This window comes from Protopterus annectens, chromosome 13.part0, assembly GCF_019279795.1.
Source record: "Protopterus annectens isolate FY-2018-M chromosome 13.part0, PAN1.0, whole genome shotgun sequence".
In the NCBI taxonomy this organism is placed as follows: domain Eukaryota; kingdom Metazoa; phylum Chordata; order Ceratodontiformes; family Protopteridae; genus Protopterus; species Protopterus annectens.
In genome coordinates, this window is record NC_056747.1 from 86,320,127 (window position 1) to 86,336,506 (window position 16,380).

Consider the following 16,380-nt stretch of genomic DNA (forward strand, 5'->3'; position numbering starts at 1 on the left):
ATACAAAAGTAGTGGGGGTGTGCTAGAAGCTCATCCCTTGCAAAAATGCTTTTTTTTATACAAATGCTTTTTTTTTTACACATTTTTCTTTTACAAAGTTTGCTTGCTTTTGAGTAATATTGGCCTTCTGAGGTCACAATTTTGCAAGCTAATTATATAAGAGTTAATAGCTTGCAGGGAAACCTATCTCTCTTCTTTTAAACGGATATAATGCAGTGGCATACACACTCACACATGCATTCATGCACACTGTCTTCTTTGCAGGGAAGAGTGGGCAAATATTGTCAAGTCAAGAGGTGCCATGCTGATAGACTCCTACCCAAGAAGACTCAATGCTGTAATTAAATCAAAAGGTGCTTCAACAAAGTATTAATTAAAGGGTGTGCACACTTATGCAACCAGTTTATTGTACATTTTTTATTTTTTATATTTTTCACCTAACAGATTTGTTTGTTTTTCAATTGAATTGTATAGGTTATAGGTCACATTGAAGGTGGGAAAAGTTTTGAAATAATTTATTGTGGTCTCATTTCTTTTATATCACAAAAACCTGGTATTTTACCAGGGGTGTGTACACTTTTTATATGCACTGTATGTCCTATGTCCAAGATGTAATGTATATAAGTGACATACATGTGCCTAATCCTCAGAACGTTTTTGCTGCGAATCCAAACACTACTTTTTTGAATTTGGTCTGTGAGTTGTTCATCATGTTTTCTCAGCTACCATGCCTATAAAAGATAAATACCTTACTGGGGACTTTCCCTTCCTTCTTTCTTTCTTTTTTGTTGGGTTACCTTTTTACATGCCATCCAGAAAGGGGAAATGTAAGTGTAGAAAGCAGTTTCACCATAAAGACAGACAGAACAAGTGCCTTTTTGACTACGTGCAGATTCTTACACAGTGAAATTTGTCATTATTTTGTTCCCAAGACCCTTCATAGCCATCTGTCATCTCTTGTGGTTTATTTAGAGAACAAACATCTGATGTTGCTAGCTGAGGGAACTGTGGCTTCTGAATCCACCTGCTTGGACATTCAGCCAAATCTTAAGAAGCTGTCCAAAAAAGCTACATTTAGAGACTTCTGCTGTCTAACCTGAATCAGATGTCTACATCAGCTTGGATGAAAGAACCCAAGGACCATCTGGTTCTGATGCTAGTTATCTGTCGTGACCCAGATGGTGGCCAATAGAGGTTGGTTACCCACATTTTCGCTGAGGCTGATCATACATGTGCTACAGACAAGAAGGGGGAGCTGTTGTTATCTCTGAAGGGATGGGAGGATTCCCAGATACTTGTTAGGGAAGAAGTCCCTGACTCTCTTGTTGAAGTAAGGCATGGCTCTGACTTCACCCATGCTCATGTGTTGTCCAAAAATATTTTCTATTTCAATGGGAGGTGTTATTGGCAGGTGCAAGGTACAGCGATGGGAACATCCTTTGATACCATCTATGCCAACCTTTTTATGGGATATCTGGAGGAACAAGTGATATATGATGACAATCACAACATGTTCTTGGACCAGATAGATATTTGGAGATGCTATCTGGACAATTGTTGGATGGTATGGCAGAGTGATGTGCTCTATGCCAAGGAGTTTATAGAATATTTCAATGAAAACAAATGGGGGATCCAATTCACTCAGTATTGAACGTCACAATATCACCTTTTTGGATGTCTCTATTACCAGACAGATGGATCACACATTGGAAACACAGGTATATAGAAAGTTTCCACAGTACAACACCTTACTACATGCTTCTAGCCATCACCCACGCCACATCATCCGAAACATTCCCAAATCTCAATATCTACGTATTAAACTGATTTGTTCCTCTGAACAATCTCATAGGTCCTGCCAATATGATCTTACCCAAAGATTTTTTAATAGAGGTTATCAGGCAGAATCTTTGAATGAGGCACAAAGTTTTGTTGACCAACAGGACAGAAGTCAACTATTACAATATAGGGACCAAACCATTTCTACAAAACAAACTTCACAACCCATTAGGCTAGTAACTACCTTCGGATGTAACACACATTGGTTTAGGGACATTATTAACAATCATTGGGATATTTTGTTGGCCCATGAAAAACAAGGCAATTGTCTTACACCTCGCTGTTCATTTTCATATTGGAGAGGTAGAACCATCAACTCATATTTCACACACTACAAACATCATACTGAGCCGACCAAACAACAAACCACTTTGTTTGGAGATAGATTGTCAGGCTGTATAGCCTGTGGTCATTGCCACGCTTGTAAACATAGTCAAAACAAAAGAGTTTACTAAGCAAAGCACGAAGCATCAGAGACTATCCATGTGCAACTAACAGTGGGTAAAACTGCCTTCCAGTTTATAGCCTGCTACAGACCACCCTCCCAAACCCAGGAACCCCACTCGGCCTTCCTGAGAACACTGGAAAATATGAAGGTCTCTCCAAACACCATTATATTGGGCGACTTCAACTACCCAAGCATAGACTGGGAGCATTACTCTAGCTCCAACACCCTAGCCCAAAGGTTCCTAGAATTTATAAACTCAAATGCTATGGAACAACTTGTTACCACTCCCACAAGAGGGGAAAACATACTGAACCTGATCATCACCAACATGGGGACTCTATGCTCCAGACCAGAAGTGTATCCCTCACTGGTAAGATCAGACCATAAACTAATCTCACTGGATATTCACATCCCGGCCCCACCCCTGCCCAGACAACCACAGTGAAAAACTTCTCTAAAGCAAATTTCACACTCCTCAAAACTGAGGTGGAATCCTTCAAAGCCCCCGGCCTGTGGAAAATACAGCCCAGACCGCAGAATCCTTTATAAACGCATTCTATGAACACCTTCAGGAATGCATGGATCATGCGATCCCAAATAAAACCAAGACCCAATCCTCCAAAGGCAGATGTCCTGTCTGGTGGACCCCAGCCATAAACAAACTATACAATAGAAGGAGGAAGCTACTAAATGATAGAGCAAAATCCCAAAAAGGGAAGGCATCACTGATCAGTATTAGCAAAAAACTACGGGCACACATAAAATTGTCTAAGGCCAGCTTCGAGAGAAAAATTGCACAGGACACTAAGGATAATCACAAGGCTTTCTTTAGTTATGTTAGGAACCTGGGTGGTAATTCCCAGATATGCTCAGAATTAGTCCAAAATGACAAAAAATACACCGAACCCACAGACATTGCCAACATCCTAGCTGACAGGTTCAGCACAAACTTCCCCCCCCCTCCCCACCAAAAGGGCAAATATCTATCCCAGCAGAGTGCTGCCCCCCTGACATCTCAGATGCTCAGGTAAGAGCCGTCCTCTCCAAAGCAAAAAAACACAGCATCAATGGGACCGGATGGTGTCCCGGGCTGCGTCCTACATGAACTCCAAGAAGAGCTAAACCCAAACATAAAACTACTGTTCAATCTCAGCCTTACTACAGGATATGTGCCCAAAGAGTGGCGTGCAGCAACAGTGGTCCCTCTCCATAAAGGTGGTGCCTCAACGGAAACTGGAAACTATCGCCCCATAAGCCTGACTAGCTTGGTCTGCAAAGCTATGGAAAGGATCATCATGGACCTCATAAATAAAGATTATTGGGGACCTACAAACACTGGATCCTACCCAGTTTGGCTTTGTTAAGGGCAGATCCTGCCTCTTAAACCTGGTTGATTTCTTTGAAACAGTCACCAAGGCCATTGACGAGGGGAAGGTGGTCCACACAGCCTACCTGGACCTCGCAAAAGCCTTCGATACAATACCCCACTCGGGCATTATAGATAAGCTCACCAGCTTAAATATAAACCCCTATGTCACTAGATGGATTGCAAACTGGCTGAAGGACAGAACCCACATGGTTAGAATTGCTGGAGCCATGCCAGACTCCAAACCAGTTACAAGTGGTGTCCCACAAGGCTCAGTCCTGGGACCTCTCTTGTTCAGTATATATTTCTCGGAGGTACAGACCAACACGGAAGGACTGTGGCTGACCAAGTTCACAGATGACTGCAAACTGGGCACCATAATCGACTCTCCAGCCGACACAAGCATCCTCCAAAAGGGCCTCATAGAAACAGACAACTGGTGCCAGAGCCATGGCCTCAAGCTAAATGCCAAAAAGTGTATAGTCATCCCCTTTGGCAAAAACAAAGTGCCCACAAATTACCACATAGGTGGTAATCCATTAAGTACAGAAGAAGTAATTAGGGACCTGGGGACCCAAGTTGATAGCAATCTCTCATTTGACAACCACGTGGCCAAAGTGGTTAGAAAAACATTTTATATAGCCCACCTAATCATGAAGGGATTCACATCTAGATCAGGGAGGTCATTGTGCCTCTTTACTCATCCCTCATCAGGCCCATAATTGAGTATAATGCCCTTTTGGGATGTACCTTACCAGACACCTGCAGCAACTGGAAAGACCCCAAAAGTACCTCACCAAGAGGATCAAAGGGCTCAAACAGATGCCATATGCTGCCCGGTTAAAGAAACTCCAGCTCTACTCAGTGGCATACTGCCTGTTCAGAGGCGATCTGTGCCTGACATATAAAGCCATGTCCAACCCGGAATTAATGGACATGCTGCACCTCAGAAAATCCAAATCCCATTGAGCTATGCACTCGAGAGACTTGAACCTCAGCACTGAAATAAATAGGACATGCTGGAGGGACAGATTCATAACCCAGAGGCTCCCTTCACTCTGGAATAAAATCCCAGTCCATGTTAGGCAGAGTCCCTCATTGACTCTCTTCAAGAGGAATCTTGATGAGTGGATAGGAGATCATAGGTTTACCCCGGGTATCACTTCTGTGTCACTGTTAGACAGAGGCACAGTATACTAACCTCGAAAAAGGGCATAGCAAAATAAATTTAAAATGGGTGGCGAAAGCCAAACACATTCTGGCTAGGCTTATAAATGCCCTAGGGCAGATAGCCTAGTATGAACCTATGAACCTATGAACTAGTAAAAATACATCCAGAATTTATGACATCAGATGTTTTGGGAACTGTAGTAGCGATTGGGTAATCTATTTAGCTACCTGTCTTTGCTCTGCATTTTACGTAGGGCAAACATTAAGACCTTTTAGATTCAGAATTAGTGGACATGTAAGTGATATCAAGAACAATAGGTTATCTAATGCACTATATAAACATACTTTGAAACACAAAACTGCTAAGTTTACATTTACTATAATTGTCAGAATTGAATGTAACAAAACATGTAAATCAGGACGGCATTCTATTTTAAATCAAAAAGAGTCAGGATGGATTATCAGGCTAGGTGCACTATTTAGTCCTGGCCTGAATGAGTTAAGCTAATTTGCTTAATTGTTTAAATAATGGATGTTTGCAATCAATTCTTCTGACTTTTTTTCTTATATAAGCATGTGGAACTGTCTATTCACATTAATGCACTGAAGAAGGCTATTACTCAGCCGAAACCGGTTTGCTGCTTATGGATTTTTTTGAGTTTGCCCTAATAAATATATTTAAAGATTGAATTTGTAACTTCTCCTGCTGCTGGATTTTTTCTTTTGGATTTTACATTATGGTTTAATCCGTGCACCTTGTCTCCTTTGCGTGTATTTGGTTTGGTTCTGACTCTACCCCCCCCCAAACTTATTAGGGCAGAGAAGCTTAACCATGTGGCTCCTGTGGCCAAAGATCCACATAAAGAGTGGATGGATTTCATTCAAGGTCTATGCAAGGCCCTTATGGCCTTGACACTTCCCCAAAGGTTGTCAGTGCCTTCTACTGTTCCTTTTTCTTCCACTTCATCTAAAAGGTTTCAGGAGTCTGACTCCTCTGATGAAGATGTGGTTTTGGATTCTGGAGAAGAATCACTAACCTATTCATTTCAGATCCATTCCCCTCTTGCTTCAGTTTGAATTTAAGAATTCCATTCTTGCTCTTGATGGAGGATGATGATACTCTTTCTCCTGATTCTCCTGTTGAGGAACTTTATTTTGGGGATACCACAGTGAAAATGGTGGAACACTTACAGCTTGAGTTCCAAAAAGAAGTATTATGCCATTTTACAGATGGACTCTCCCATCTCTTCTACAGTCCCTCCAGTGTTGAAACCCTTTCTGGATACCTTTTCTTTTCTTCTGCTTCTCAGGCTCTTGAGTTCTAACTCAGTGGTATCTGAAGAAAATTTGTCTAGAGATTGTTTTGTTCTGGAATTTCCCATTCCTCTCTTGCTGTGTCTCAAACAGGAATTTCTGTGGTTGACTCATCAAATATCTCTGAATCCAGGCCTGCCTTTTCAAGCTCCTTTCCCCACTTATAAGCTTTACACAGACACTTCAGATCTGGGATAGAGGGCTTCTTCCAACATCATCAGCGTCCAGGGAGTTTGGTCTCCCCAGCAAGTGGAGGACCATATCAACATCAAAGAGATAAAAGCTTTGCTTTTAGTTCTTAAAACATGAATTCCCTCTGGGTTCTGGGTCCTCACATGGTTTTCACAGACAATACCACTGGCATGTGCAATGTAAAAAAAAGCAATACTACACAAAGTCATACCTTCTTTGCACACTAGCTCTCACTGTTTAGGAGTTTGCTGTTAGGTATCATCTGATCCTTCAGGCAGTTTACATTCCCTCAGAACACAACCTAGTGGCTCTCAGTTGGATCAAGTCTAGGACAGATCCTCTTGAATGGATGCCTCATGGGGAGGTCTTCCCTTACATAACCTTCAGTGGGGTACTCCTCAAAAAGATCTTTTTGCCTCCCCTCTAAAGAGGCAACTTCCCATGTTCTATTTCAGAGTGCCAAGTAATCAAGACTGGAAAGTAGATGTCATGTCTTTTTCTTGGAAACTGATATTTCTGCATGTTTTCCCACTCTTCCTTTGTTGCCCAAGGTCCTACACAAGATCATGTGAGACAGGCCCAAACTCTTGTTGGTAACTCCCTTTTGGCACAGACAGCATCAGTTCCTCCTTCTCTTATATCTGGCCAAGGACAATCATCCCAAGCTACCTCACAGGATAGATATCCTCATACAGGATCAGGTCTCTCTCATTCACCTTCATCTGCTCACCCTACATTTGACCCTTTGATGATATCGCTTTGATTCCTTTTTGATACCAGTTTTCTGAAGAGGTGCTTCAGGTTTTGCAGGAGGCCAGAAAACCCACTACTAGAAAATTATACATTATCAAGTGGAAAGATTTTCAATTTGGTGTCACAAGCATGTACAAGATTGTCTTTTAGTGGGTATTCCTGCTGTCCATTCTTATTTGCATGAGTTGCTGAAGTGTGGTTTTGCATAGTCGTCTGTTAAAGCTCATTTGTCAACCATTTCTGCTTGTCTGCCTTTGGATCTGCCATTTTCCTCCAGATTTCTAGATTTGAAGTTAAATAGTTTTTGAAAGGCATCCTTCAGAAAAGTCACTGCTGGAAATCCTATGTTGCTAAGTGGGAACGGTTTTCTGTTTGGTGTCACAATCATGAACAGGCCCTCTTTTAGTGGGTATTCTTACTGTTGTTTTCCTATTTATGTGAGTTTCTGAATTCTGGTCTGGCATACTCACCTGTTAAAGTTCATTTGTCAACCATTTCTGGCTGTCTGCCTTTGAATCTGCCATTTTCCTTTAGATTTGAAGTTAACAATTTTTGAAAGGTGTTGTTCATATTATGCCCCCAAGAAAGCCCATTCTGCATTCTTGGGACCTTAATTTTGTTCTGGAACCTGCATCTTTTTCTTCTCTGCAATTCTGTACTTGGAAGACTGTTATGTTGCTGGCATTTACTTCTGCTAAGAGAGTCTCTGAACTTCAGGCCCTCATGGTAGTTCACTCTTTTCTGTTTTTCTCAGAGACAGTGTTTCTTTAACACCAGTCCTTCCTTTATGCCCAAGGTAGTCAATTATATGTCATTAAATCAGTCCGTTCATCTTCCTTCCTGTTTTCCCTTCACCTCATAATAGCGGTGAGAGGATTCTGCATACTTTATATTTGCATAGGCAGAGCCGATATTGTTTTGGATGGAAATATGATCAACTTTTTGTTTCCTTTCTTACCAAAAAATTGGGTTTAGCTCTTTCTAAGTAAACCATCTCCTCTTGGATCTGTAAGGCCATTTCCTTTTGTTATTCTTTTCATGGTAAACAGCTTTCTTCTTCAGGTTATACTCATTGTACCAGGGTGGTGGCCTCTTCTGTTATTTTTTCAAGGGTCTGGGTGCTGGTAGATCCATTTTGGAAGCTGCTACTTCCGTACATGCTTTTATTAAACACTACAAGTTAGATGTATTTTGTACGACCAGAGATGGATTTGCCAGGGCCATCCTATGTGTTTTTTTGCTTTTGGAGGGCTCTTCTGTTGCTTCATCCTCCCATCCTCTTCAGTAGCTCTTATACTCTCCCTTTATTAAGGTATACTGCAACAGTGAAAAGGAAGGACATAGTACAGTTGTGTAAGAGCATAACCATAACAGTAGATGTCTTTCTTTTCAATGTCGCACTATTTCACTTCCCCCCCCCCTCTCTATTCTATTTTCTTGCTCTCTAGCCAAAAGGTCTCTCTTTCTCCCCTTTCTGGTTGCACATTCCTTAATTTTTATTAAGTCTTATAAATGGGTTACATCTGGGCTTCAGCAAAGACTCTGACAGCCTACCTCACATAAGGTTGCTAAGAAAATGAAAGGCCATGGAGAAAGGGCCAAAAGGGTTGAGTAATTTCAACACTGCTATCTGCTTAGAAGCAAAGACTGGTTGTTACAGGGGAGCAATCAAGAAAAAAAGTCATTAAAAAGTGAAAAACTACATGATTTGGTGCTGGGACTTTTCTTGTCTTGGTTAGTATAATTCACGCTGAGGTTTCACGCTGTGATTGGAGAACACCATCAGATTATATGTTGTAGATATGAAAACTGGTTTGATGCTTGTGGGTAATATTATGGTCTCCAAAAAGATCTTTCATAGAAGACATTATGGACAGGAAACATACATCTGGGATTTAATGAAAATTTATGGAAGGGAACAAATATATATGGTACAGTCAATATATAATATATTGCCTTAGTAGGGTTATCTTAACTAGGGCAGAAGAGGAAAAGAATGTAAGGTAGTAAAAAGGTCTACTTTGTAATACTGATTCTGAACCAACCAACTCTTGACCTACCAACTACACTGCCTTTCCAGCCTGTCTGATTGCCATGGAAACAAAGTAAGAGCCTAGCTTAAACCGTGTATCCCCAGATGTGGGGCTCTGGCCCATGCCCTCTCACCCTGATCTCTATATCCCCTCTTTAATTTCTTAACACAGGTATCATAAAGCAGGACATTTAAGGCCCTCCATGCTTGTCCTCTCTACCCCTGTGTCACTAAACAACACCACAGACAGCAGAAAGTTTAACTTTCTTTTCTTTTCTTTCTTTTCGTTTTTTCTTTTGAAAACAGAAACCCAAACTTATTTGATAACAGAACTTCTTCAGCAAATCTTCCTCAATACAGAACACTGAGAACGCCATGCCCTGGAGTACCACATATGGATTTGTGGTCTATGCATGAAGAAGAAATTAGTTTGATTTCAAAAAGACTGGACTAGGGATGGAAAATAATGAATAATGGAGTTAAGATGTGCTTCTTTCTGATATACAGTAGTGACTTTAAATACTTAAAAGCGATAAATTTGATCACTGGTATGGTAGCAGAACAATAGGTTGCAAATAATAAGCAGCTTTTGCACTCGGGTTTCATCCCACAACTTTCACTTGCAAACTGTACTCCTACAACTCAATCTGACAGGTCAGAACTCTTGGGTCAGTGTTAAAGTCAAAACTTGTATCTGTTGGGTGTTTTCCGGTTAATGAAATCTAGGAAAAAGTACAGCATAGCAATCCACCAAAGAACTATATAGCAGTACACCAAAGTACCATATAGCTATCCACCAAAGTACTATATAGTACGCCACCAAAGTACTACTTAGCAATCCACCAAAATACTATACAGCAATCTACCACAATAACAATCCTAAGGAACATACCTTATGGCCTTCTGTTGGAGATGTTCAGCCCTTCTGTTCAGATTTGCTATGGTAACTAGCAGTTCTGTAATTTGCTCCTCATAACGTAGCATAGCCCGCTCATCTGTGTCGTCTGCACTATCGGTGTCATCGTCACTCACAATGGGGTCTGGGTCACACTGAAAAGCAAACAAATGCATAACAGTTTGGTCTTCTACTATTCTTCATCTTCTGAAAAAAAAATCAGAATGTGAACATCATCTTAAGACTGTTATCCCATCATATGTAGATAGAGAACAAGCATAACTTTTGTAACTTTGTCACTGGTCCTGGAGATGATAAGGGCTCTACATGTACACAGAGTTACTTCTGCTTGTAGAAGGACCTCAGTGTACATCATCAGGTTTTAACCACATGGAGAAGAAGTGCTTAGTCACAGAAATATTGACTTATGAGTTCAGCCCCCATAACCTATCCAGTTTCTTTTGCTCTAATTCATGTTGGCCCTTCTCACTACCACTTCTGTCTCCACAGTTGATGTTTTGACCTGTAAAAAAACTTGCTTAACTTTGGCTTAGCTTCAATTGATATCTTCTTGAATATGTTTCTTTTGCTGTCAGAATAATGTCACTTATCAGTTTCCAATCAGTATCAGCAGAACATTTAAAGCCTTCACTGATTTATTGATTTAATATGACTAGGCAAATCCCACTAAACAAAATGCCCTTTTCTGGAAAGGCCCAGGGAATACAGGTTTGAAGCCATAACAATACAGTTACAAATAAGGCAATAATCACTGTATATAAAGACATCTATATGGCACACAGAGGGAAGGAGCCCTGAGTATGGACTTAGTGATGAAATTCAATTTTTGGGCCTTGGGGCTAGAGGAATAGCTCAGGAGAGATGTGTGGGAGTGGTACATTTTGGATCATCTATATTGTGAGGACTATGTCAGCTGGAGTCATGCCATATAAACATAGGACATTATAGCACTGCTGCAATTGAAAATAAGTGCGCAGGCACTCTAACCAGGATGCAAGTGTGTGAAGATATGTACCTGTGCTATGGACTCAGTGCTTCACTGCACCTGCAGATCAAAAGAGGGAAGGGGAAGAAAGGTTTAGATTAAAATTACAGTCCTACAAGGATGAGAGAAGCTCATCCTTTGGTTTTCATCCCACCCCACCCCCAACCCCAATCGGGCCTCATCTGCTCAAATAGGAGAGAATAAAAGGGTTTCAATGAGGGGAAAGAGGAAAAGAGGCTAGGTGTTAATCAAGGATTAGGCAATGAAAAAAAGAAGAATGGAAATTAGTGAATGCACAGAAGGTAAAATGTGCATGCGGTAATATGGAATAAGCTGTACACATCAAGGAAAGCGAGTAGATTTTAAGTGATTCATTGCAACTAATTCTTTGTTGATGATTTTGGGGACTCCATCTGTTGGAATACTGCTCTTGATAATATGATTGATCCTTTCTGATTAGCATCATTAAGTTCATCACTGATAAATTCAGAGGCAACATTAAGAGTCTCTTCTTTCCTCACAAAGTAGTAGTCCTTTAGAAATATCATAGTTACAGTAACACAGATATATTGAAAATGTACCCTGTAAAACATGTTGTACACATGTCTGCACTGGAATTCAAGTTCTAAACTCAGTAACTCACAGAGGTGCAATATTCATGACTCACAGGGCACTCTGGTTAGCACTGTTAGTAGAGTGTGACAGGGTTCTCTGTATTACACTGGTAGGTGAATAAACTGATACTAGGAACAACCTCAAAGAGTATTCTAGGATGATGTGATGATATGATGATGATGGTGTGACACCCCACCACTGACAACCAGTAATCAAGAAGCCTCAATCTTCACCACTGGCAACAGTGCGGGACATTCACTGCAAGGATAGCAAGTACACACACAGTATTTCCAGATGCAGCTCTCTCTGCATCAAGTGAAATTTCCCTTAAGAGCACACAGAGACCACAGTCAGTCCGGGGCTGGTTTCTCCCTCTTTCTCCAGATCCCCAGTAAGACTCCCCACTGGCACAGCTATAGAGTCGAATCCTTAGCCAGGGTTCAAAGCCAAGTCCTCCAACACTCTCTCTGTCCAACCAGTGATTCATGTCCCTGCCCAAGTAGCTGGCACACACACTCTTAGAGATTTGTTTTACACACACACACACACACACACACACACACACACACACACACACACACACACACACACACACACACACCTAGGAAAGGCTGGCACAGGTTTACTAGCTATGCCTCCTTCTGCCCAAACTATAAGGTAGTTATCACTGCCACCAGAACCCCTTATCAGCTACTTTAAGTCCCTTAACAAAGGGTGTTCAATTTTACTGCGTAATATTAATACTAATACAAATGGTAGTTTGACCAAGAGTAAAGCTATTAGGAGCACAGTGTCATCAAATAAATAAGCAAGTACTCTTAAAACTTAAATACCTCTACACAGATCAGCCATGATGAAAGGTTTAAATATATTTAATAATAAATAATAAAAGAACAAGACAAAACTAAATATATATTCACAGTGACATCATAGTTCAAAATCACAGGAAATATTTAAAACATTGCAGGACAGTCTCAAATAAATAAAGAAAAATATCTAAACTAAGCTTTACTATATTCTGAATGGATATAAGAGAATGAATATACCCTAGAAACTTACTTCATTAGGGCAGGGCAGATGTGGTGAATGGATCTTCTAGTTGTTGTCAGGTCCAAGACAGAATGCAGAATGTTCTGTCTCACTAAGAGACTTCTCATATTAATATCTCAAATATTACTGCTGGGATAACTTGCAGAATGACATCATTTCTTGTCATCTGACTCTAGTTCCTAGGTGAACCCCCCCCACCCCCCCACCCCCACTGCTGGAAGCTGGCAATATTTAGCATCTACCTGTAAAAATATATAGACCTCACATCTTTGGCAGATGCTGGAAGTCCTAAAACAATTGCATTCCTTCATTATTTCAGAGGTAGTAATTAGTTCACTCTGAAGACAATACAGAAAGCTTTTCAGCACAGAGTCTATGTTCCATACTGCACTGACAACTGAAATATACCATCTTTTATTGCATAGCCTATAAAGTAATTTAATTTCAGCTATTTTCCTAAATTTGCTGGACTGAAGTTAGCCTCCTGTAGTCCATGTTCCACTGTTTATATATATATATATATATATATATATATATATATATATATATATATATATATATATATATATATATAGACAGTTACAATAGTGCATGTACATTTCTGTTCTCTTCCAGCAGGCACATTGTGGATGCATTTCAAACACAAACACTTTATAAAATACCTTTTTACCACACGTCGGTACAAACCAGTCTGATAAACACATGACATACAGTTCTAATACAGTTGTAACACAAACATCTTATATAAATCTTGCTGATATTCACAGATGACATATAATTATTTATAAAATTCCAGATAGTTGTGCTGGCAATATCTCCCTTTGTTACAGATGGTATTTTAAAAAGTATGAAGAGCTGCGGGGAAATTGAGAGCATCTTGTGTAAACAGATGAGGGGTGACATGTATCATAAGCTATAGGGTGTCTGGAAATGAACAACACAAGCCTGTATGATATGGTGGTAAGTAGTCATAGCATAGCATGCTTTGTAAGAATTGGGGGAGTGTATCAAATGATACCCTGATTAATATTGAGTGGCATATCTCAACACTACATGAGTAGAAAGCTGAGTGGACATCACAAAGGTTTGTATCTATGGAGAAACAGGTAAGTCAGAAGCAGTAGCTTCTATGTATATTATACAACAAAGTACCCTGACCATCAGTGTAGGTAGACTACCAAAAGGCATCATCAGTATAAAATAAATATCATCACCACAGCGCGCACACATGTGATATTTTAGGATAGCACCTTTTGTGGAATATTACACAGAAGTCTGAGATTAAGTTGTATCTCATAGTATGTGTCTACAAAGCACACTTATTGTATGTTTAGAAAATGGTGAATCAGAGTGTGGATTGCTGTAATGGGAGTGGGAATGCAAATTAGTTCTGGTTCGCAGCTGGCATAGCCCCAGCAAAAAAAGATTGCTCTGCAGAAAAAAAAAAAACAGAAAAGCATTCTATAACTTTATTCTAATTAAGCATAAATATGCAGATTTTACATCAGTGCTTTGCCCTGTCTGTGTTTCTGTCTATCTGGGAAGCCCATCCAAAAGAAACTTTATTTATTCAAGATATTCATATAATCATTTTAACTTGGCTCCTACAGATTTCTCTCTCTCTCTCTCTCTCTCTCTCTCACTCTGGGCGTTGGCTGTTGTTTTTCAGACCTAGAACGTCAATGTTTGGTTTGTGATGGATGCTACCAGGGGAATTGTTCTTTCAGGCACTCAGTGGAAAATAAATGATATTCCACAGAACAATATACTTGTTTACTCTGTGGCAGCAAAAAGGAAACAGGAACATCCTTTTGGGCTACTTCCTGGTTCACTGTGTATGGCAAATCACAGCTTATACCATTGTTTTATGTACAGAAACGACAACAAGTTTTCAGAATTTTAGAATTAACAACAAACTATACTGGCCTACACATATTTCTGAATCTGTCTTTCCCTTTGTTGTACCTGGATCATCACACAGTAAAACAAGCAGCAGCCCATAAACTGAGATACCTAATCAAAGGAATATTGTTGGATTTTAAACATTACTGCTGAACTTTCTAACTGAATCATTCCAGCCAGCTCTGTAAAAGCCTCCATATTCAGTATAAAAACAATAACAACTCCAATCCAGGGTGCGGTTTCAAACACATTGCTGAAATAAATCACTGAATATATTTTTAACTGTCCAAGACTCCCATGAAAATGTATTTCTAGGATTCGCCTAGCATACATACCTGAGAGATAAATAACTCCCTGCCCTTGTACATACATAAACACACACGCGCCAACCCATACACATACATATATATATATATATATATATATATATATATATATATATATATATATATATATATATATTCACAGACAGAGAGAGAGAGAGGTGTGTGTGTGTGTGTGTGTGTGTGTGTGTGTGTGTGTGTGTGTGTGTGTGCATGAACTGGCTCTGCACATCTGTACACCCATGGTAATTAATGTTTCAAATTTAGGAGAGACATCATTACAGTTCATCATGCCTCCACTATGTCCCTTCTACAGCAAAACAGATCATTCAAATTACAGTGTAACTCAGTTACTAATTAGCACCTTATTGTAGGCAGTCAGATCACAACATTACACCATGGAATTAATTATTTAATTACTTCACAGAAAACAGCTTATTTCTGCTTTGGAAAGAAGTCATATTTTGTGGTACCTACCTGAAACATGTCCTCGTCCATCTTTTCAAGTCTGTCTCTTTGTTTGTATAAATGTGATTTTTCTTACTATTACAAAGTATAACATCCCTTGATTTTATTTATTTACAATAAAGAGCTGGGTGCTGCTTGTATCATGCTTCTTGGCTTCACAATCCCATTTTGTGCGGCCCCTACTTTGTCTGGCAGAGTGACTCTTCACCCTGGTGCCGTCAACCTGGCGGACTTATGAATAACTAGTTAGTAGTCGGTGAGGCTTGTCACTTGTAATAAGTGCTCACCAGAGGCATGTTAGGTATTCGTGTGTCTGCATTTTCTTATTTGATTCTGTTACATCCTATGCAATTACAGCCCTGACCTGTTAATTCCCGAGTTCTGTCTCTCGTTCCCAAGTACAGAATATGTTTCCTGTCTATCAGGAAGCTCAGCAATGAACTATGCACATTTTATTGCAAATGTCCACAAACCCAGCAGTGGCATTTCCTCTACTTGTCTGCACTATGTACACATAATTTTCCTACCATGGTAAAGTGCTTTTGTTCACAAAAATCTCCAAATATCATAATAAGAGCTCTATGCAATCATACAATGAAGTGATCCTTGACAGCTACACTGTTTCTGCTATGGCTACTTGTTCATGTCTGATGTTGCCTAAACAGACCATGATGTCCTGTGATGTCAGAAGTGAAGATATCTTATCTGTCATATACCTACAAGAAGATGGAGCGAGTGAATTTCTTATGCAAAATATGATACCAGGATAGTTTAAATGTGGTCATATGATGCAAGACAAATGCATGTATGCATACAAGATTGCAAATTTTCTAAAATATATGTTCTTAATATCTATGAATGTGCATGCTGACAATTATCTCTAGTCAACTTTTTCCTGCAGAATCCTACTGTGGCATTTCCTGAGGTCTCTCTGAAATAAGTACCCCTCATCTGGAGGTGTCTGTCTAGTTACAAACTACACTATATACAAGCAGCTAAATAAACAA

At 39.9% G+C, this 16,380-nt stretch overlaps 1 protein-coding gene across 1 annotated transcript in view; it reads right to left on the reverse strand.

The window, feature by feature from the left end:
- The window catches only part of LOC122817598 (colorectal mutant cancer protein-like), a 212,937-nt gene extending 197,170 nt beyond the window's left edge, over positions 1-15,767 (reverse strand). Inside the window, exons 1-2 of the mRNA XM_044090636.1 lie at positions 15,383-15,767; positions 10,007-10,164 (exon numbers count right to left, since the gene is read on the reverse strand). Of these exons, the coding sequence (XP_043946571.1) occupies positions 10,007-10,164; positions 15,383-15,403 (179 nt within the window). The 5' untranslated portion in view covers positions 15,404-15,767. The remainder of the gene's footprint in view (positions 1-10,006; positions 10,165-15,382) is intronic.
- Between the last annotated feature and the right edge of the window lie 613 nt (positions 15,768-16,380).